Here is a 23,984-nt window from a genome sequence, read left to right as displayed (position 1 = left end):
TGGCTAAGTGGTAGTTAGTGAAGAGGAAAGAGATTTCATCCATTTCAAACTATTGTAGCCTCAATCTTAGCATGTATAGATTGTTTCTAGTCTCTGTTAGAAGTGTTGCTATTTATAAGGTACAAATATATTGACTGAAGGGAGAGAGATATTGTAAGGATGTAGTTTAACTAGTTAAGTAAGCCTTTTTTTTTTTTTTTTAATATTGCAGTCTCTCTTTTCAAATTTAAAGCAACTTTTTTTTTAAGAGAGAGAGAATTTTTTTAATATTTATTTTTTTAGTTTTGGCGGACACAACATCTTTGTTTGTATGTGGTGCTGAGGATCGAACTCGGGCCGCACGCATGCCAGGCGAGCGCACTACCAATTGAGCCACATCCCCAGCCCATAAGTAAGCCTTATATACATCTTTTTGTCTATAATATGGAGATTATAAAAGAAGATTAAATTAGGAGTCTCAGAGATGGCCCTATCTACCTTTGCAGGTCTTTTGGATGGTGAGCATAGTTTATGCGTCTTTTTTATGTTCCATGGATTGGTGCCATAAGACTCATTACCATCCTGAATTTTATATGGATCATTCTGAAGAGAGGATCCATAAATTGTCACCAACTTTAAAGTGTTCATGCCAGGCCAAGTGGCACACACTTGTAATCTCACCTACAAGAGGGTCACAGTTTCAAGACAACTTAGATGCTGTCTCAAAATAAAATAAAAATAGGGCTGGGGATGTAACTCAAAACACTCCTGGGTACTATCCCCAGTACCCAAAACAAAACAAAGTGTTTGACCCCAAAAAGTAAAGACATTAACTGTAAAAGATACGAAGATACCATTTTCAAGTAGATTAAAATTTAGTTGGGAATATTAAACATAAAATATATTAGACATAGAACATTCAAATAATCACAAATGAATATATTAGACATGAAATAGTTAGACATATGTTAAATAGAATTAGAATATTAGACATAAGTATCCTTGATAGGTATAGTTTCTAAAATATAGAAATATATACATATATATATATCTATATACATATATATGTGTGTGTGTGATTTTTTTTTTTTTTTTTTTTTTTTGGTCTATATGTGTGTGTGGTACTGAGGATTCAACCCAGGGCACTTTACCACTGAGCTATGTTCCTGGCCTTTTATTTTTTATTTTGAGACAAGTTGTTTAGAGCCTTGCTAAGGTGCTAAAGTTGATCTTGAACTTGCGATCTTCCTGCCTCAGCCTCCTGAGTTGCTAGGGTTATAGGCATACACACCATGCCTAGCCTGCAAAAAAAAAATTTAAAAGTAAAATAAAAGCAAATGCAAACAAAGTGTATGAAGATAAGAATGGTGTGAAAATACATTGTATACAATTAGTGACTTGAGAAATTTGGCTATATATGTGTAATATGAAATGAATTGCATTCTGCTATCATGTATAACAAATTAGAATAAATAATTCAATTAAAAATAAATAAATAAATAATTTATTTAACCCTAAAAGAAAACAAATAATTTAGAACATAAGAAATCCAGGCATTTCTCACTCCCAATACTGTATGGCTTACTCTTTCCTTAGAACCTCAAAGTATTAATAAAATAATCTCTTATTCAAAAAAAAATTTTAAATATTTATCAATTTATTTAAAATATAAAAAGTAAGCCAAGTGTACACCTGTAATCCCAGCAGCTCAGGCTGAGACAGGAGGATCGCAAGTTCAAAGCCAGCCTCAGCAACAGCAAGGCACTAAGCAACTCGGTGAGAACCTGTCTCTAAATAAAATACAAAATAGGGCTGGGGATGTGGCTCAGTGGTTGAGTGCGGATGAGTTCAATCACTGGTACCCCAAAAAATAAAAATAAAAAGTAATAAATAAAAAAAATAAAATAAAACAAAGCAAATACAAACACTAAATGAAATGTTCTAATACATGATTGCCAGATAATGAGGTTTTAAGTACTCAGAGGCAGGCCAGATTACTATGGGCTGGGATGAACCAGGAAGACTTCTAGGGAATGTGCACACAAACTGAATGTATGTGCTCAGGAAGAAAAGAATCAGTGGGTAATAAAGGTGTCTTTGGTGGACATTGAAACAATTCAGCCAGTTTTTCTAGCACTGATATTCTTGAGGCAAATACTGTGACCTGAGACTGGAATTGGGTTGGGGCCAATTTATGGGAACTTATTAAGCCAAATAGTGGAATCTCTAAATTTATGATAACTGACAAATGTTAATTTATAAATATTATAGTAATAAGATCTCAGTGATTATTTATTTTGGGGTACCAGATATTGAACCCAGGGGTACTTTACTACTGAGCTATATCCTCAGTCCTTTTTATTTTTTATTTTTAGATGGGTCTCACTAAGTTGTCAAGGGTCTCACTAAGTTGCTGGGACTGGCCTCAAACTTGTGATCCTCTCCCAAGTCACTGATTACAAGTGTGCACCACCACACCCAGCTCAGTGATAATTTTAGAAACAAATGGGACAGTGACTTGAAAGGGACAGAGAAGGATGTAGATCAGCTAGAAAACTTGTAATTCCCAGTGCAGAAGATTGGGTATGGTTTCTACCAGAAATGTGATGGAAATATTTCAATCTTACTTCAAGTAACTGTCTTTTAAGACAGTTACTATTCCCCTGCTGCAATGCCAGGGATAGGAGAAGAGAATAGGCATAAAAGACACAGCAGAAACAGAATCAGGCACTGTATCTATTGATTTCAAGACACGTTTTTAAAAATATTTATCACCTCTGAAAAGATGTATCTTATAATCATGATGCTTGGGTTCTGTGTGTATGTATCTCTGTGTATGTGTATTTGCTTTTATATATTATAATTATTTTTTGTTTGTTTGTGATGCTTGGGATTGAACTCAAGGCCTTGTGCATGCAAGGCAAGCACTCTACCAACTGAGCTATATCCCCAGCCCTATAATTACTTTTTGCAATATTGGGAATTAGGTCATTGAATCCAAGGACACTTTATCACTGAGCTACATACCCAGCCCTTTTGATTTTATTTTGAGACAGGGTCCCAGAGACTTTAGCATCTGGCTAAAGTATTTTTTTAATATTTATTTTTTAGTTGTAGGTGGATACAATATCATTATTTCATTTTTATGTTGTAATGAGGATCGAACCTAGTGCCTCACATGTGCTAGGTGAGCATTCTACCACTGAGCCACAACCCCAGCCCTGGCTAAAGTAAATTTAAAGTTAGTTAGCTGCCGTTGCTTCTAGTTCTAGAAAGAAATTAAGTGTTGATGCACAGAAGACTTAGTGGACCATTTTCTAAACTTGACAGAACTGTGTGTTAACTGAAAAACTGTTTGGTTCTTGCATAAAATGCTGCGTACAAGAGAAAGTGCAGTCTTGTATGATCAATATTGTATTTTCTACATAGGTGCCAGCCTAGGAATAACCAGTGATGGATTTTTTCAGTTGGAAGAATTGCCTCGGTAAGTGGACTTCACCTCAATGGTCCCTTCTTCCACAGTCTTGCCTGGGAACTTTTCCTCTTCTTCCCCTTCCCAACCATTTATAGTGTTTTCTAAGTTCAATTTTTCTACCTTTTCTCCTTTTCTGTCCTTGGGTACCTCATCCACTAGTACTCCTCAGTAGATCCTTGAAATCTTATATGCTTTCAGGCAGAGGCCGTTGTAGAATGTTAAGAACTCAAATCAGATACAGGATAGTATTGAAGACTCAATAATATAAGACCGAAAACTCTGGTCAGAGGTTGTAGCTCTGTAGTAGAGCACTTACCTAGCATGCGTGAGGCACTGGGTTTGATTCTCAGCACTGCATACAAATAAATAAAATAACAACTAAAAAAAAATTAACTAAAAAAATATTTAAAAAAAAAAAAAGACCTAAAACTCTCTTCAGCTTGATATGGCATCAAGTCATAACATCTCTAAAGTAATTGACTCTGGATTTTTCAAAGTTAGTACAGAGGGGTCTCCATAAAAGAAGGCTCTGTTGGTCTCACAAAAATGTATTTTCTGACATTGTTCTTTTCTTGTTCTTTTTTTTTTTTTTTTTTTTTTTGAGATGGGGGTCTCACGATGTTGCCCAGGCTGAACTTGAAATCCTGGGCTTAAATTGCCATCCTGCTTCAGCCTCTCAAGTAGCTGGTGACTATAGGCATGTGCCAAAGTGACCAGCTGACATTGGCGTTTTTTGGTTACTGTTGTTATTTTTTCTTGTACTAGGGATTGAACCCAGGGTTTGCACATGCTAGGCAAACACTGTACCACTGAGTTACATCTTCATTCCCTGGCATTGTTCTTGAAGTAGGTTTGTCTGAGTAACTTTAGTAAATTTCTGACATGAATTTGATTCATAGAGGAAAAGAAGGTAACAAGGGCAAACATTTCTCTCATTTAAAGGCCCTGCATGTTGCAGGCTTTTTGGAGTGGTTCTCCTTTTACTCATGGTAAGAGGTGAATAGAAGAAAGAACCTGTGGCCCAGAGCCTGGCCTCTGTCTCCATCTGAGTCACTCTCTAGTTGATGGTGCTTAATCTGCTGCTCCCTCAGTGGCTGTTGCCAGTCCAGTTTGAGGTCTTAAGCCTCACTTGTTACAAATGCTTTCAGAGATCATCAGTGACTAATAATCCATCTTTACCTTAAGTCACCCATAGCCACAGTTCATAAAGGATGAGGACTACTCTACAGTTCCATGGCACCAGTGAAAATGGATATATAGACCAAGCCATCTTCTGACTTAGATGAGGTTTCAGAAAAGCCTATAGTCTTTTTAGGTTTACTGTCAGTGCATGGAAATGTATTGGATAACAGCCTTTCATCCCTCACGATCCTCCCTGTACTACTTAGTGTTAGTGTTGAATGACATGACACATGTGAGCATGCTTCCAGAAGTGTGGTCATGAGTCATCATGTTTAGATAATAAAATTTGATCTAGACTCAACCTGAAACAAGTTTTATTATAAATATCTGTTCATTAGGTATTTTGAAGTCATTTATTAAGCTTTTATTGACATGAATAAAAGTTTAATGAATGCATTTATACATGTTATAAACAAAAGACTTTTAAGAACACAGGAAAATGAATTAACTGTTGAGCAGAGCATGGTAGCATGCACCTATGGTCCTAGCTGCTTTGGGAGGCTGAGGCAGAAGGATTGCTTAAACCTAGAAGTTTGAGAACAGTCTAGGTAACCCAGGGAAACCCTTGTTATAATCATGGTAAATAAGGAAAGAATCAGGGAAAGAATGAATTCTGTAGACAAAATACTATGTGCACTGTGTAGTTCCATTTTATCCTCTGGTTGGATGGAGTTGGGAACATGAATCCCATGGAAGGTTGTAGCATAAGTGGTCCTGAAGGCCAGAAGGAGGAAAAAGAAGTGCTTTGGGGATTTGGCGGCTTGAAAGATTTCTTCCAGTGAAGATGACAGTGGCAAGTGTTAGCATTAGGGTACTAATGGGAGCTGAAGGGACGCACTGAGCTCCTTGCAGGTCTCTGAAGAAACCAATTTTTTTCCCATGCCTATTTTTCTTTCCTTTTTTTTTTTTTTTTTTTGGTGTGTGTGTGTGTGTGTGTGTTACTGGGGATTGAACCCAGGGCTTTGTGCATGCAAGGCAAGCACTTTACCAGCTGAGCTATATCTCCAGCACCTCTCCCCCATCGTTTTTTGTTTTTTGTTTTTTTTTAAACTGGGGATTAAACCTAGTGGTACTCTACCACCAAACTACATCTTAACCCTTTTTATTTATTATTATGAGACAAGGTCTCACTAAATCACTGTGTTGTTTTTTTTTTTTAATTTTATGGATTTTTTTTTAAAGAGAGAGAGAGAGAATTTTTAATATTTATTTCTTAGTTCTCGGCGGGTACAACATCTTTGTTGGTATGTGGTGCTGAGGATCGAACCCGGGCCGCAGGCATGCCAGACAAGTGCGCTACCGCCTGAGCCACATTCCCAGCCAAAAATCACTGTTCTTGAACTTGCAGGCCTTCTGCTTCAATCTCCTGAGTACTGGAATTATAGGCATGTGACACTGTACCCAGTACATGCCTGTTTCTTGCATGGACTGCTTCTGGGGGCCCTGCAAGAGTTAGTTGTGTTTCAGGAATCTGCAGCATTTTCTAAACTCTCTAATCTGCAAGAACTGACTGGATGTGATCCTTGACCGACTCTAGAGCATGTTTCTCTCTTCCAAAATTCCTTAAGAGCAGGAATCATTATCCATCCTGTCTAGTGTGATACCTAAAACAGCATAGAACTTCAATAATACATGTCTGGGGATAAAAAGAAGGTGGATAGGAGAAAGGAGAGCAATAGGAAGGAAGAACTGTAGAAAGGCAAAGAGGTCAGAAACAATGGTGAAGATGGAAGAAGAGCTATTTCATAGGTTTGAACCATACAGAGATTTTTCTTTTCATACTCTGGATTATAGGATAAGAGGGTCATTACCTCTTATAGCCATTTGTTTTTCTTTCTTGTAGTGTTCCTGGAGGTTACTAATACCTCACCTTTAAAGGGGAGATCCATATTTACAGTACCCAGTGCAAACAATATGCAACCGGAAACCAAATAGCTCCTATTTAGACAATTACAGTTTTGTCACAATAATGAGAAATGATGTGTGAGATTAATATCTACAATATAAATAGTAGGTTTGCATAAATGTCTGTGGTTTCTAATGGTGAACAAAGAGTGTGGGAGGTGTGGGATGTGAGGTTTATGAGGTAGGAGGAGAGCATATAGAGGTATTAGATCATAGGAAGAGTGAAAAAGGAATCAAGAAAAGTAGGCTAGCAGGGATACCTCTGGTGTAATCAGACCTGCAGGGCCTTTGGTGATGATCTTCCAGGTCCTGGCTATTGTCTCTAGTTGAAAGCAGGCCAGGAGAGCCACATGTTGGTAATTGGGGGCCACAGTGGTGTGGCTCTCCTCCCTGAGCAGGTGTAATCATCTCTTCCTGCTCCTCCTCCTACTCCTCCTACTCCTCCTACTCCTGCTCTGTGCAGTGGTGAACCATTTGGGTTTTTACTTTTTTCCATCCAGATTGTAAGCCCTGTGAAGTCTGGGACTTACAGTGTAGGTACTTTGCCTAAGGGAAATATTGGAGCAAGATTTCCTTTGTTCTCCCCTTGAGTGCTTATTACCCATGATGCATTGCAACTTTGGGAAAGGTTGTATGAAGCTTTAGAGGACACCAGTCCCAAAGGGGATATCCAAAAAAGAGGTCTTATTCTGCAGACTGCAGCATGAAAGTAAACCTGGAGCTGGGTCCAGGATCAGAGCTTCTTCACTATTGGTTTAGACCTTCATTCAAACTTTTAACCAGGACTGAAGATTCTTTTTAAACCAAAATGTATTCAGGAAGTTTAGTTTGCAGAATTATCCTAGAAGTTAAAGTAGCTTTCTTAAATTGGCCCTTGACCATATTGCAAGAATTGATAAAACTGAGTCATGATCAAGGAGAAACACCCAACACAGAAGAGTAATGGTGCTAAGAATTGTGGCCCTGCTGTTAGTTTTAGACACGGAAGAGGCCATCTCTAGAGTGTACACCCACTATAAAAACGAAGTAATCCAGACTTTGGGGATGGAAGCAGAAGATCTCAGAAATGGTCCAAATTAACAAGTGAAGTATGACTCCAACACAGAGCATGTGGAATGTAGCCTTTGAATAACCTCTTGAAAAGCCCCCTGTTCCTGCTGATGGGCAGAACCACAGCCTCTGGGACAGAAGTCTCCTGTGTTTCTCCTTTGCTTGCAAAGCAGTAAAACTGCTTTTTCCTTTTTCATAAAAAAAGAAAGAAAGAAAGAAAGAAAGAAACCATCTCTAGTTTGGAAGGTTTTTGTGTCATTAAAGAAATGTCATAGTATCTGTATAACTTGTCTATAAATCTAAAATTATAAAACATTAACATTCTGCTCTCATTTAAGCCGCAGTGTCATTGTGGGCGCAGGTTATATTGCTGTGGAAATAGCTGGGATCCTCTCAGCCCTGGGCTCTAAGACATCATTAATGATACGGCATGATAAGGTAAATCTTAGCCTTTTCCTTCTCATTCCCTGTGTTTTCCTTTTCTTTTTTGGTTGGAGGGAAGGTACCAGGGATTGAACTCAGGGGGACACTAAATCACTGAGCCATATCCCAGCCCTATTTTGTATTTTATTTAGAGACAGGGTCTCACTGATTTGCCTAGCCCCTCACCTTTGCTAAGGCTGACTTTGAACTCACAATCCTCCTGTCTCAGCCTCTGAGCTGCTAGGATTCCAGGCATGCGCCACTGTACCAGGCTGGTTATACTTCTTAACTTGAACAAATGGAGGGACCAGAGGTTTGCTTACAATCCTGGACAGTGCATACTCCTAAAACTTTCTCTTTGGCTTTGAAATATGTCATATAATTCAACCCCAAGGAGATTTATGTCCTGAAAAGTGCTTTTCATAAACATGATTTTGCATGATTGGAATATCCAGTAAATTGGAAGGAAGAGGAAAGGCAGAGTATTTAATAAATAAGTAAATTTTTATAGTCTTATCAGTACATGGGTCCATTTGGAAAGTTGGTAAGCACTGATGACATCTCCAGCCCTTTTTATTTTTTTTCAAACACGGGCTTGCTAAGTTGTAGAGCCTGGCCTAGAACTTATGGTCCTTTGACATCAGCCTCCTTAGTAATTGGGATTAAAAGCATATATTATTGTGCCCAGCTGACTATCCATTTTATTTTTACTCTAAAACAGGAATTAAGTCAAATATAATATAGACACTAGTAGGAGAAGAGAGGATTTATTAAAACTTCACTTCCGTCTCCCAGGATGGCTTGTACCTGTGATCCCAGTGACCTGGGAGTATGAGACAGGAGGTTTTCAAATTTGAAGCTAGCTAGCGCAACTTAGTGTGAGACCCTGTCTCAAAAAATAAAAGGGATTGAGGATGTAGCCTGGTACTAAAGTGCCCCTTGGTTGGGTCACCAGTACCAAAACAAAAACCAAAAAAACCCTACTCTCAATATGACCATGAATGAAGGAGATAGGGAAAAGGATAATACAGCACTGAAATTTCCTTCCCAAGTTTGTAGCATGTCTTTAATCACATTTTTTTCCCCACAACCCCCATCCCTCTGTTGCCTATATCTGTACACAGGTACTTAGGAATTTTGATTCACTAATCAGTTCCAACTGCACTGAAGAGCTGGAGAATTCTGGCGTGGAGGTCTTGAAGTACTCACAGGTGTGTCCTCAAGGCCCTCTCATAGCCTCTTGTCATCTGTCTCTGGGGAATAACACTTTTTGCGTTTAACCTCACCCATTTAGGTTTTGAATTTTGTTCCTGGTTGTCATGCTTTGTTTGCATCAAACCCAGGGCCTTACACAAGTCAAGTACTCTACCACTGAGCTACACCCCAGCCCTCAATTTTATAAACACAAACTCCTCAGTCAAAATTTATTCTACTCCTAGAGTACTGCCAATTATTTCTTTTATTTCCTTTTTTTAAGAAAGCTACTTTTCACATGAAGGTGTTAACAAAGCCAAATATGTAAAAGATTAGAAACCCGACAGTTAGAAGCTTTGATGTTTGTGCCCATATACCTTTTTGCATATCCTTACTTTTTATATTTACATTTGTTTTCCAGAAAATAGTATGGGATTTTTTTTTCAGTGCTAAGAGTCAAAACCAGGGCCTTTCACATGCCAGGCAAGTACCACTAAGCCCCATTCCCAACCCTTGGAATCTTTTTTTTTTTTTTTTTTTGTCTTCTTCATCCTATAAGTATATTCCCCATTCAGTTTGGTGCACTACAAAGAGAGAAAGCACCGAAATTGTTTTCTTTTGCATCGTAGTGCAAACTAAAATGGAACATATTTTTTTTTTTAAAAGAGAGTGAGAGAGGAGAGAGAGAGAGAGAATTTTTTTTAATATTTATTTTTTAGTTCTCGGCGGACACAACATCTTTGTTGGTATGTGGTGCTGGGTATCGAACCCGGGCCGCACGCATGCCAGGCGAGCGCGCTACTGCTTGAGCCACATCCCCAGCCCCTGGAACATATTTTTAATACAAGTACTTTATGGTTTATTTTGATCAACTTTTATAATTTTTTGATTTTTAATTGCTGCTTGAAGCCTTTTTCTTTCTCTCTTTTTTTTCTTTTTAAGATATCTGTGACAGGATAGTGTGGAACCTATTTTTAAGGCCTAACTCCTCAGGGAATTCTTGAATTTCAGCCAATTTTCTTGGAGAATAATCTTGTAAAAATGTTTTTTCCACCCCCACAACTTCATCCTTTTAACATCAACTCTATTAAGTAAAATAATTAATGAGAACATGCTTTGTAATTATAAATATGCTGAACTAGTAGAAAGGCTTACCATCCAAATCACCTTAGGACCTTCACTAAGCTGCATAGTCAGCCCTCTTTTATCAATGGGTTCTGCATCTGCAGAGTCAACTACTTGTGGATCAAAAATATTTTGGGGAAAACAGTGGCATGTATACTGAACATGTACAAACTTTTTCTCTAAATAATACAATCTAACACCTGTTTACCTTGTGTTTTGAATTTTAAGTAAAACAAAGTTGATTTAAAGTACACAGAAGGAGGTATCTAGGTTATATGCAAATACTATGCCATTTTATATAAAAGACTTGAACATTTACAGGTTTTATGTCTGTGGAGGTTCCTGGAACCAGTTCCCTGCAGGAATGGAGGGGTAGCTGTGTATAAACTCAGCTGTCCTGAGTAGGTTATTCCTTTCCCCCATTCTGATTCCGAATGTCCAGGAGGAAGCATTGACCATGCTTTAGAAAAGTTTCTTGGTGATGCTGCTACATCCTTTCTTTCAAGCCACTGTGCTTAGATTTATGACTTAAAATATTATCACAGATTTGAAGAAGTGCATTTAATAATTTGTTTTTAAGCCAAAGCATTATAATGATAACATTAGTTGACATTTCCAGTCATTGGCTGGGAGCTTTGGGGCAACACAGGAAACAAGCCTGGCTCCAGGGACTTCTGATGCTGATGGCCTGTGGCTGAAAGTAAATTGTCTTTGTCAGCTATAGGTTTCAGGTGGGATTTAAGTTTCATCTTCATTTGCTTTCCTTCCAACTTCTCCCCTTGCCTTGCCACTCACATTTAACATTTTATTTGCCAATAGGTCAAGGAAGTTAAAAGGACTTCATCAGGCCTGGAAGTTTCCGTGATTACTGAAGTTCCTGGAAGCAAGCCGACCTTGACCACTATTCCAGATGTTGACTGCCTGCTCTGGGCCATTGGGCGGGACCCAAATTCCAGGGGCTTGAATTTAAACAATCTGGTAAGCTGACTTAGTCTGTCCTGAGCAATCTTGAATCTGTCCCTATCTCACCCATCCAAAACTTGAGTGGGATTCATTGGATTCTTTTTATTTCATATATTCAGTTTGTCATCAAATCCAATCACTTTTCCTTTGAAATATTTTCCCTTTCTAGTGCCATCACTTTGGATCAGTCCCCAATTATATTATGTCTAGATGGTCCAGTGGTTTCCTGCTGGCTTCCTTCTTGCAGTCTTCCTTTTTGCTATGTGAATATTGAAAGTCCTATACTGATCCCAGATTGTCCCCAGCATCTAATTCAGATAGCTGAGTGTATACCTCATCCTGAACATTGTGTTATTCAGCAGAGGAAACAGATGTGAAGCTATCTCTCTCTGGGATCTGCCAGTACTTCACACAGAGAAAATATTCTTCTCTTAAATTTTGAAGTAAAGTCTAACAGTGATTTGGGGTATAGTTCCCAGAGTTCAAACCAAACTGGAACCTCACTTCTATCATTTACCAGTTGCATGGCCCTGAACAAGCAATTTAAGTTTTCTGTTTCAATTGTTTCACATACAGGATGGAAATAAAAATATTACTTTGTCTCATTGTGTTATAGAGAACAGTAAATAAGAAAGTACCTGCAAAATAATTAGCTTAGCTCCTGACTTATAGTAGCCCCTGACTTAGTTACCAATGCAGTATATGTTAATCTGTTGTTTCTGATACTTATGATGTTTTTTGTAATGGGCTATCTTATTCAATTGCAATAATAGAATATTTTATGTTGGAGGTTTATAGTGTTGATGGAGTCTCTGGAGCAGTATGTAACATTTTCATTTATGTGCTAATATTAAATTCTGTTATAATGTGGATTTCTTTTTCATCTCTATAAAAGGTTATTTCTTCATCATCATCATCATCATCATTTTTTTGATGCTAGGGATTGAACCCAGGGGTTTGTCTATGCTCAGCACATGCTCTACCACAGAACTACACCCCCAATCTTATTTTTCAGGTTTTTTTTTTTAAACTTTATTTAGAGCCAGGGTCTCATTGAGTTGCTTAGCACCTCACTTTTGCTGAGGCTGGCTTTGAACTTGCAGTCCTCTGTCTCAGTCTCCCGAGCCCCTGGGATTACTACCCCCAGCCCTTTTTAAATATTGTATTTAGGGATAGAGTCTTGCTGAGTTTCTTAGGGCCTCAATAAATCACTGAGGCTGGATTTGAACTTCTGACCCTCCTGCCTCAGCCTTCTGAGCTGCTGGGATTATAGGCATGCACTACCAAGCCAGGTTTATTTTCTTTTTCTTTTTTTTTTTTTTTTTTTTGTACCAGGGATTGAACCCAGGGGTCCTTAACCACTGAGCCACATCCCCAGTCTTTTATATATATATATAATATATATATATTTTTAAAAATATTTATTTTTTTAGGTGTAGATGGACACAACACAATACCTTTATTTTTATTTGGTGCTAAGGATCTAACCCAGGTCCCGCCCGTGCTAGGTGAGCGCTCTACCGCTGAGCCACAATCCCAGTCCCCCTTTTTTATATATTTTATTAGAGATAGGGTCTCACTGAGTTGCTTAGGGTCTCACTAAATTGCTGAGGCTGACTTTGAACCCATAATCCTCCTGCTTCAGCCTCCCAAATTGCTGGGATTGCAGGTGTGTGCCACCGTGCCCAGCTACCTATTTACAAAGAATAAAATTCCCAGGGAGATATTTGTTTTGTTTTTTTCTTTTAGTTGTTGATGGACACAATATCATAATTTTATTTATTCATTTTTATGTGGTGCTGAGATTTGAACCCAGTACCTCACACATGCTCAGGAAGCACTCTATCACTGAGCCACAAACCCAGCCCCTTGGCTTGTTTTTAATCTTATTGTTCTGTGAAATTTAGTCAAAGTAGTTGTCTGTTTTTATATTAATGAAACTAATCATCCAGCTCTTTCACCCTTCAAGAGCAACTTTGCCTTTGTACAGTGTGGGCATTGGTGGGTCCAGTATTAAATTCTGTTTGCCGAATTTTTTAAGAATTTTTAAGAATGAGGCAGTTTTGAGTTCAGTTTTATCGCAATGTTAAGATATAGCTGTATAATGTATCTTGCATCTTAATTATGGGGTTTGAACCCCAGGTAGACCCATAAACCCCATAAAGTCCAAAGGTTTTACCCTTCTTTTTTTTCTCTTTGGTGGTGCTGGTGATTAATTCAGGGCTTTGTGCATGCTAAGCAAATGCTTTGCCCCTAAGCTATACCTCACCCTTCTTGTTTTTTGAGACAGGATCTCACCAAGTTTCCTAAACTGGTCTTGAGCTTGTGATCTTCCTGCCTCAGTCTCCCAATCTCTGGGATCTTAAGCATGTGCCACCACACCTGGCTCTGAAGAGTCTACTCTTAACCATCATGCTGCCCTGTATAATCCATTATGCTTCTTCTTTTGCTGTACATTTATTACTCACACTGGAGTGTATCTTATCTGCAGAGCCATAAGATAAGCAAATATATGTCTCAGCAGAGAAGGAAAATTGGTTATGGGAAATATCAGTATATTTTAGAGTAGAATGTGAAGTTTGCTTAAATTTTTAAAAATAAAAAATAGTAAACTGCAAATGCTTTTGGTGACTGCTTCAGGTTGTGTCCCTGTATGGGATGTGTTAGCTTGCCTTAGGAGGAGCCCGTTGGTGAACAAAGTTGAAAAGCACTCAGGTTTAGCAGGTAGCTGAGTGATTCCTTTCTTTGTTTCCAGTACCAGTTGAATTGCACATTACTGTGTCAAACATCTTAAAATTGGATAAAATATTTCACCTGTTACATTAAACAAAGATACAAACTTGCCAACTTCACACACTTTCAAGTTGTGTTAAGTCTTGTGGTTGGTTCCTGGATGCTCAGGTAAAGGGGTGTCATGCATATTGAGGCAGATGTAGAGCTTGGCTCTTTGATTTTTAGTAGACAAATTAGTATTCATGTGATATCCCTTCATAATTTTAGGGAATTCAAACTGATGAGAAAGGTCATATTATAGTAGACGAATTCCAGAATACCAATGTCAAAGGTGTCTACGCTGTCGGGGACGTGTGTGGGAAAGCTCTTCTTACTCCAGGTAATGCTGCTTCCCCTGTGTGCTACATAAAACTGTTAAGCTTTTCACAGTCACATCCACTTCAGCAAAGTATCTTCATATCATCAAAATGGTAAAAATGTATTGACATGGATGTTGATTTGGAGGCCTGACATTTTCTGAACCATATTCAATTTTCCTTAAAAGACTTAAGAAAATGCTTTGCAGTAGGGACTGGGGCTGTGGCTCAGTGGTAGCACACTTGCCTGGCAAGTGTGAGGCACTGGGTTTGATTCTCAGCACCACATATAAATAAATAAAATAAAGATCTATCAACAACTAAAAAATATATATATTAAAAAGAAAATGCTTAGCAGTGACCAAAGGTTTTGTGTAAATGATATGGTCACCCTCTGAAGTCTTTGAGTCACAGTTTTGTGTTGTGACAGTGGAAATGGCTTTTGGAAGAAGTCATTTAGATTAGCCTTGTAACTGATTCTCCTTCATTCCCCCATCCAGGACCTCAACCCATGTCCTGAGTTTAGGATCACTTTCCAAGTTCTTTGTCCTACACCTTTATCTAGTTAATGATGTCATTCCTTCAGCTTTTGATCCATCTTTCTGAAGGACTTCATCAGATTTTCTAAAGTGCCCTGGGGATGTTGCTTCAGGATGGAAACCTATCCTGTTCCACACCCCAATCCTTTTATTTGCTTTAGAAGCTCTCTTCCCCCACCATCACCTGTATTTATTTTTTATTTTGTTTTGTATTGTTGGTGGTAATTTCTTTATTTTTTGTTTGTTTATTTTTTGGTACTAGGGATTGAACACAGGGGCACTCAACTACTGAGCCACATCCCCAGCCCTATTTTGTATTTTATTTAGCGACAGGATATCACTGAATTGCCTAGTGCCTTGCCATTGCTGAGGCTGGCTTTGAATTCACGATCCTCCTGTCTTAGCCTTCCAAGCCACTGGGATTACAGGCATGTGTCACTGCACCCAGCTTTTTTTTTAAGGCAGGGTCTCACTAAGTTGCCCAAGTATATGTGATCCTCCTAAGGTAAGCCTCCCAAGTAGCTGGCATTGCTGGGATTACAGGCATATGTCACAGTGCCTGGCTCCTAATTTATTATTTATTTATAACTTTTTATTTTTGGTAATAGAGATTGAACCCAGGGGTGCTTAAACACTGAGCCACATCCCCAGCCCTTTTTATTTTGAGCCTTGCTAGTGTGCTTAGGGCATGGCTAAATTGCTAAGCCTGGCCTCGAATTTGCAATCCTCCTGCCTCAGCCTCCCAAATTCCTAGGATTATAAGCAAGTGTCACCATGCCTGGCTCTAATTTATTTTTTAATTAAATTTAAAGAGAGAGAGAGAGAGTGTGTGTATATATAACATGATTTGAAGTATTTATACATTGTGGATGTCTAAGTCAAGCTAGGTAAGATATGTATTACCTCACATGTATCTTTCTGTTTTGTTTTGGTGAGAACACTTTAATCTACTCCATTAGCAATTTTCAAGTATATAATATATTGTTATTAACAATAGTCAACATTTTACAATAGATCTCTTAAGACTTAGTTGTGGGCTGGGGATGTGGCTCAAGTGCTCGCCTGGCATGTGTGGGGCGCTGGGTTTGATCCTTAGCACCACATAAAAAATAAAATAAAGATGTTATATCCACCAAAAACTAAAAAATAAATATTAAAAAAATTCTCTCTCTCTTTAAAAAAAAAAAAAAAGACTTAGTTGTGCTGACTTAAAAAAAAAAAGTTTCTAGTGTTGGGGATCAAATTTAGGTCCTTGCACATATTAGGCAAGCTCTGTGATACTGTTATACCCCCCAAACCCCCAAATGTAAGACTGTTAGGAATAAAAAGGGCTAAGGAGAATAAACTTCTGGGTTTTTGTTTTGTTTTTTTTTCAGTGCTAGGGATTAAACCCAGGGTGTTGGGCGTACTAGGCAAGCCCTCAATCACTGAGTTACTTCCCCAGCCCTTTTTAAAATTTTATTTTGAGGCAGGGTCTTGCTAAGTTACTTAGGCTGGCCTCAAATTTGTGATCCTCCTTACCTCAACCTCCTGAGTAGCTGGGCTTACTCACCTGGCAAGAGTAACCTCTTATGTTAAAATATCTTACTGTGAAATGAATATGGTTATGAATAGAATCAGAGATGTGCAAAACTAATTTGTTCCATTAATATGTATCAGGGGGCTGGGATTGTGGCTCATCATTGGTAGAGTGCTCGCCTAGGAATTGTAAGGTTCTGAGTTCAATCCTCAGCACCACATAAAAATAAATAAATAAAGGTATTTAAAAATAATAAAATAGATACTTTAAAAAAATATTGTATCAGAAAGCTAATATCATCACTAAATAGATTTACTGCCAGATGTTTGGAAACTTACCAATGTAGCTTGTTTTTCTGTTTTTGTTTTGATAGTAAATGGTAAAGAATTCTTATATATCAGTGTTTTGAATTGTTAACTAAAGCTTGATACGTTTTCTTTGCTTTATCATTTTTTTCAATCTATATACATACACATTTAAGTATCTATTTGTTAAAAACAAGGTTGTTCCCTTATGTAAACACAATACAGTTTTCAAAACCGAGAAAACTTTATTATATCATGCCAGATAGATAAATAGTTAGTAGAACAATTCTGCTGTTAAAATGAACAGTAAGGGGCTGGGGCTGGGGCTCAGAGGAAGAGCGCTTGCCTAGCATGTGTGAGGCATTGGGTTCGATCCCATGTAAAATAAAATAAAACAAAACAAAGGTATTATGTCTACTCACAACTAAAAAATAAATGTTTAAAAAAAAATGAACAGTAAGATAAACACTGATTTTAAAATGTCTTTGTAGTTGCAATAGCTGCTGGCCGGAAACTTGCCCATAGGCTTTTTGAATGCAAAGAAGATTCCAAATTAGACTATGACAACATCCCCACTGTGGTCTTCAGTCATCCCCCTATTGGGACGGTTGGACTCACAGAAGGTAGGTATTTAAAACAAGGTCATTTTATTCCTTCTGTTCTCTTATTGGCCCACTAAATCTTTCTCAGCCCCCAAATTACACTCCTTTTTTGGTTAGTCTCTAAGTACAGCTCCAATTTATTCCTCAGCTACTAATATTTTGAAAGTATGGTTTCTTTTCTCCACACTACCCTGTTTGTCTTTCTGATGGTTCTTAGCTTACTTATTTGAACTAATTTTAAATTTAAACAAAAATTGCAAAAAGAGTATAAAGGATTCCTATATATCTTTAATGATTTTGTTTTTTATCATTTTTTTCACGCTATATACATACACATTTAAGTATCTATTTGTTAAAAACAAGGTTGTTCTCTTATATAAACACAATACAGTTTTCAAAATGAGAAAACTTCAATTGATACAATATTACCTAAACTTTAAATCTTACGCAAATTTTGCCAATTATCTAATGTCATTTTCCACATTTTTTCCCTCAAGTCCAGAATTTAGTCCAGATGATGTATTACCAGTAGCTTTTATACCTCTAGAGTATCCTTTAATCAAGAGACAAAATTCTTGAGCCTGTCTTTTTTTTTTTTTTTTTAGTGCCATCGACATTTATTTTGTAGAATGTCCTTTATTTTGGTATTGTTTGATACATCTTGTGATTTAACTTAGGCTAAGTATTTCTGCCCAACTTTCTTTTTGATAGCTCAGTGTAATTATTTAGGTTTTTTTCTTTTTTGATAAATGCTTTTTTTAATGTGCATTATAGATGAGGCTGTTAATAAATATGGAAAAGATAATGTGAAGATCTATTCAACCACGTTTACCCCAATGTATCACGCAGTGACCACAAGGAAAACTAAATGTGTGATGAAAATGGTTTGTGCCAACAAAGAGGAAAAGGTATGAAAAGAATTCAGTAAGCTAAACAATGCTTTGTAAAGTTGACAGGGATGCTGGTAGTTTCGTTGTCTGGGACAGGGGATGGGGGAGACCAAGTAGGTAAGCTTACAGGTTCAACTAGGCAGTTCCACTTTATCAACTATATATACATATTATATATATATAATGGGCTGGGGATGTGGCTCAAGCGGTAGTGCGCTCGCCTGGCATGCGTGCGGCCCGGGTTCGATCCCCAGCACCACATACAAAACAAACATGTTGTGTCCGCCAATAACTAAAAAATAAATATTAAAATTCTCTCACTCACTCTCTCTTTAAAAAAAAATACACACACATATATACATAATATATATGTCATATATTATATATTATGTATATATATCATATATATAAGTTGCCCTTCATAGTGTTTTATTTAGAAAGAACTTTGCATTTCTCTTAAAAAATGAGGATAAGGGCTGGGGATGTCACATGTTAGGCAAGTGAGCAGTTGCCTCGCATTTGCAAGGCCCTAGGTTCAATCCCCAGCACAAAAAAAAAATTAAAAAATGAGGATCAAAACCCACCAAGATGGGGGCTGGGGTTATAGCTCATCGGTGGAGCACTTGCCTTGCACTTGTGAGGTACTGGGTTCTATCCTCAGCACCACATAAAAAATAAATAAATAAAATAAATAAAGATATCCATCTTTAAAAAAAAATCCTTATTTAAAAAAAAAAAAAACCACCAAGATGAGCTGGGGCTGTAGCTCAGCAGCAGAGCACTTGCCTAGCATGTGTGAGGCACTGGGTTCAATTCTCAGCACCGCATATGAATAAATAAAATAAAGGTCCATCAATAACTAAAAAAAAAATAATAATAATAGGGGGGCTGGGTTGTGGCTCAGTAACAGAGCACTTGCCTAGCATGTGTGAGGCACTGGGTTTGATCCTCAGCACCCCACATAAATGAATAAAAAATAAAGGTACATCAACAACTAAAAAATATTTTAAAAAATAATAGCAGTTTTAATTTTGGTCCTAAGCCAGACTATTAGGCTGTTTCTAGTTAAATAGTAAAATGGAATTTAGCAATATTGCTTAGAATGAGGATCTTCCCCACCCCCTGTGCTGGGGATTGAACCCAAGGCCTCAGGCATGCCAGATAAGCACTCTACTGGTAACCTGTATTCCCCACCCAACTGTTAGGAATGAGAATGTACTTTTGTTTGTTTGGGTGTTTTTTTTGGGGGGGGGGTAATCAGTATTGCTTGGGACAATGGTTTAAATGAAGATTTGGATATTGTTTCCAACTTCTGTTATCAAAAAAGAGTATAGTGTGTCTAATTTAGTGTGAGCCAAAACCCAGATATAGTCCCTAATTTACAGAATTCAGCACCCCCAAGGACTGACAGAAGCTGAGAACCAGAGCAGAGGAGGAGGGTGGCAGCAAAACAGAGCTTGTTATCTCAGTCCTGATGGCTCATTCATAGCCTAAGATTTCTTGATATTGGTCAGCAGGATCCCTGCTTATCTTGTTATATAAGTTATTTCCTCATGTCAGCCATCATTCATTCATTTGATGAGTATTACTTGGCAGTCTTCTAAAGACTAAGTAAGACCTGCAATATGGAGAGGCAGAATATATGAGTTCCTGCCATCACCAGAGACTCTTTGTAAGATCAGTTGGATCTTAGTAGACCTTGCTGTTTAATGCACACATGATATTTGATTTGGGATTTTTGTTTTGTTTTGTTTTAAATTTATACACAAACCATCTTAATAATTTTTTTAAAAAAACTTATCTTATTTGGGGCTGAGATTGTAGCTCTATGGTAGAGTACCTGCCTAGCACATGTGAGGCACTGGGGTAGATCCTCAGCACCACATAAAAATAAATAAAGGTAGTGTGTTCATCTATAACTAGAAATAATTTTTTTAAAAAAAACTATCTTAATTGGCTTTATTTTTTAATCAAGAATCAGGTAATACCTCGTTCCATAAAATAGAATGAGAGCTCCTATAAGTTGGAGTTTTGTAGACAAAGGCTAAAGAAAATAGAAACAAAGAATAAAAACCATATTGTTCATTTCAAAGTTACTTTTCTTGTGAAACAGAGATGGGGAGACAGATAATAGGAAAATAACTAGTTAACATTAGGTTATTTCAGTTACCCTTGTATAAGGATTAAAGTAGGAAACTTCATTTTTTGCCAGTGGAGCTGGTCTACATCTTAACCATTTAGTTGTTTATAGAACTTTATTTATTTATACGCAGTGCTGAGAATTGAACTCAGTGCCTCACACATGCCAGGCAAGTGCGCTACCGCTAAGCCACAGCCACAGCCCCTATCTTAACCATTTTTAAGTGTACAGTTCAGTAGTGTTAAGTGTATTCTCTCCCCCCACCCCCCCAAATTGGTACTGAGGAGTTAACTCAGGGATTCTTTATCACTGAGCCACATTTCCAGCCTTTTTTTTTTTGAGACAGAGTTTTCCTAAGTTGCTGAGACTGTCCTCAAACTTATGACCCTCCTGCCTCAGCCTCCTGAGTTGTTGGGATTACAGGTGTGCAGCACCACACACACCCAGCTAGTTTTTGCTTTTTAATGGAATGATAAATATATTATAGAACTGTTTGCTGAAGATAGACAACATATTGAGAAACTTCATGGTGAAATTTGATTAGAAACAAATGCTCTTTACATCCTTCACATAGCCAAACAGCATATTTGGATTGAGTACTTCCCAAGTGCCATCATTATGTTCAGCCATGGGGATAGAGTGGGGAGCAGAAGCAGAAGGGATCCCCTTCAAGTAGTGGTTAAATTCTGACTATGATAGGACCATGACAGAGAACTATTGGCACTGAGAGTTCATGCGATGGAATTTAATTTAGTCTGAAAGACACTACTCTATGGCTATTTTAATCATTAGCTCTTAAGAGAGGGAGAACAAACAGAGGGACACATTGTGCAAAAGAGAACATGGTTGGTACATGGGACAGAGTGAAGAGAACCTGAGGAATAGCTGTTTGATATGGGCTCCAGGAGGACATTGAAGCGGCCTGTCCAGGGTCACAGTGCTATGCCAAATTAGGATTAAAAATATTCTAAGGGATTGGGGATATAGCTCAGTTGGTAAAGTGCTTGCCTCACATGCACAAGGCCCTGGGTTCAATCCCTAGCACCACAAAAAAAAAAAAAAATCTAAGTTTTTTTAGGTTTTTTGTTTCATTTTAGTTTTTGCCATGCTGGGGATAGAATCAGGGTCTCATGCGTGCTAAGCAAGCACACTGCACTGCACACCCGGCCTATAGGGTTTTTTAATGTCATATTTCCTCTCATGACTGTACACCAAATAAATAATTTCTCTTTCATAATTTCTTTTTTCCTTAGGTGGTTGGGATCCATATGCAGGGAATTGGTTGTGATGAAATGCTGCAGGGTTTTGCTGTTGCAGTGAAAATGGGAGCAACTAAGGCTGACTTTGACAACACAGTTGCCATTCATCCTACCTCTTCAGAAGAACTGGTCACACTCCGTTGAGAACTTAGAGACTTCTGTGGCTGGCAGTTGGGCCAGTGGACCTTCTGAGATGAACCAATCAATCACTGTTATTTCCTGTTCCAGTTTTATATATTTCTTTATTTTAATCAGGATCTTCTGATAGCGGAAATTTTTAGTAAAGAAAGTAACTTATTTATGTAATCAGAAATGTGTTAATCCAAGGTTGATTTTCATTTGATCCTATTTCACAATAATTAATGTTTTAAAGTTGTTTTATTAACAGCTCTGTGCTAATGTTTTTTCCAGCCTCATTCCAAGTATACAACTATATGAAGTACAATGAAGTTAATGTGCTTGAATGAATATAGCTTCCTAATTTTATAAAGGAAGAGGATGGCAGCTCTTCACATTTAAGTAATGCAAGTGCACAGAATCTATATTTTTTTGAAGCCAGTACTGTGTTCTGCATATTGCAAAGCTGCTTCAAGGATGTGACTGTTCTCTAATCCCCTATTTTTTTATTATTTTAAGTGATTAAAAATGGGTTTTGTTCTTTTTTTGAGATGAAGTGCATCAAATTTGGGAAGGATTTGAAGAGACTGGTTAAATATGTGAGAGGCATTCTAGAAGTCATTCTTGTTTTCTGTAATAGGTGGATTCGGATACTTCAAAAATCCTTTCCTCTGCCAAGAATTCATAGCTCAGTAAATAATTTCAACATTTGTAAATGTTCCTGTCATTTTATTATTTTCTGACAACTGTTCCAAACATTCGAAAATAACAGCATTTTCTTCTTATAAAATTTATTATGAACTTAATCGACACTGGTTTATTTTCTAAGAATATTTTACATTGAGGGCTGGGGCTGGGGCTGGGGCTCAGTGGCAGAGTGCTTGCCTAGCTCGTATGAGGCACTGGGTTCAATCCTTAGCACCACACAAAAATTTAAAAAGATAATAATAAAGAAAATGCTGTTTATCTACAACTACAAAATTTTTTTAATAAAAAAATATTTAGATTGAAAGATCAAATGTCAAAAAGTGTGGGGAAGAGAAGAGGTGTCTCCTAAAAGTAAAGACCAGAGAAGTTGGGTATAGTGGTGTACTCCTATAATTCCAGTTACTTGAGAGATTAAAGCAGGAGGATCACAAGCTCAAGGCCAGCTTGGGCAACTTTTGGTTCTGAGGGTTTATCGGTGGTAAAGCTACTACCAGTGGTAGAACCTAACAAGACATTGTCTGAAAAAATTAAAAGGGCTGGGGATGTGGCTCAGTGGTATAGCACTACTGGATTTAGTTCTTGGTACAAATAGATAAATAAATACCAGATGTATAAAAGAAATCTTAAGCAGATTGATGATTGATTTAGAAATAAAAGCCAAGCAATTAGGTTTTTAGCACTTTATTTCCATTGTTTTATCAGCTAGGTAAGCTGGTTATACTTTTCTGTGGTTTTCATTAATGATAAAGTGCTACTGGATTTTTTCATTAAGCTTTTCCTAAATGTCTTTCTGAGTGGTCATGGCCAGTTGCTACGCTCATTTCTTAGTTAGACCCAATACCAATGAAAGAAAAGTATTGCATTAGTAACTAAGTTATGTGTTTGTGGTATAGCAAGAAAATAGGATCCCAAGCCCTGGACATTGATTGGGTCCCTTCCTTTTCCCACCAGCCTAAGATAGGGGGCCAAGCTTTTGGGCTCTGCTGTGCCCAGCTTCTGGGCTCTACTGGATTTCTCACTGCATAGGTCCGAAACTTGAAGTGTGCCTCTGCTAGGAAAAGGGACTTTCCCAGAAGTCACATCCATTCTAATATCATGCATTATTTGTTTTGTTTTTTGGTGCTGGAGATTTTTGTTCATGCATCGCATGTACTGTACCACTGAGTTATATTTCCAGCCCTAACACCATGTGTTCTTAATCCCATATGAATCCTCTTTGTGCTGCCTGTGTACTATTTCCATAGTAAAACAGCATGAAAATAACTACTCAAGTCCCAGCCCACATTCTTACCAAATTCTTGAGAACACCCAGGACTTTGAAGTGTTGTGGCCTAACAGCCTGTTGCTCAAAGCACTGGGGAATAAAGATATTCAAGTCAGCATGTTGTATGATGTGTAGCACATTGTATGTGCTCAGATATTTTTTAAAGAAAAACATCCTTGCTTTGAAGTAACCTTGTACATAGTTTAGAGAGAAGACATTTCTATACTATTTCAAATAGGACAATTAAGGACAGAAT

At 37.7% G+C, this 23,984-nt stretch overlaps 1 protein-coding gene across 1 annotated transcript in view; it reads left to right on the top strand.

Annotated features, from left to right (window-relative positions):
* The window catches only part of Gsr (glutathione-disulfide reductase), a 48,318-nt gene extending 25,198 nt beyond the window's left edge, over window positions 1–23,120 (top strand). Inside the window, exons 6-13 of the mRNA XM_026414042.2 lie at window positions 3,409–3,463; window positions 7,930–8,029; window positions 9,139–9,225; window positions 11,153–11,311; window positions 14,297–14,408; window positions 17,240–17,371; window positions 18,125–18,258; window positions 21,634–23,120. Of these exons, the coding sequence (XP_026269827.1) occupies window positions 3,409–3,463; window positions 7,930–8,029; window positions 9,139–9,225; window positions 11,153–11,311; window positions 14,297–14,408; window positions 17,240–17,371; window positions 18,125–18,258; window positions 21,634–21,783 (929 nt within the window). The 3' untranslated portion in view covers window positions 21,784–23,120. The remainder of the gene's footprint in view (window positions 1–3,408; window positions 3,464–7,929; window positions 8,030–9,138; window positions 9,226–11,152; window positions 11,312–14,296; window positions 14,409–17,239; window positions 17,372–18,124; window positions 18,259–21,633) is intronic.
* The last annotated feature ends 864 nt before the right edge of the window (window positions 23,121–23,984 follow it).

Source organism: Urocitellus parryii, chromosome 14 (genome assembly GCF_045843805.1).
Source record: "Urocitellus parryii isolate mUroPar1 chromosome 14, mUroPar1.hap1, whole genome shotgun sequence".
Lineage (NCBI taxonomy): Eukaryota > Metazoa > Chordata > Mammalia > Rodentia > Sciuridae > Urocitellus > Urocitellus parryii.
The sequence above is the reverse complement of the archived record's forward strand: the minus strand, read 5'-3'. Positions and strand labels throughout refer to the sequence as shown.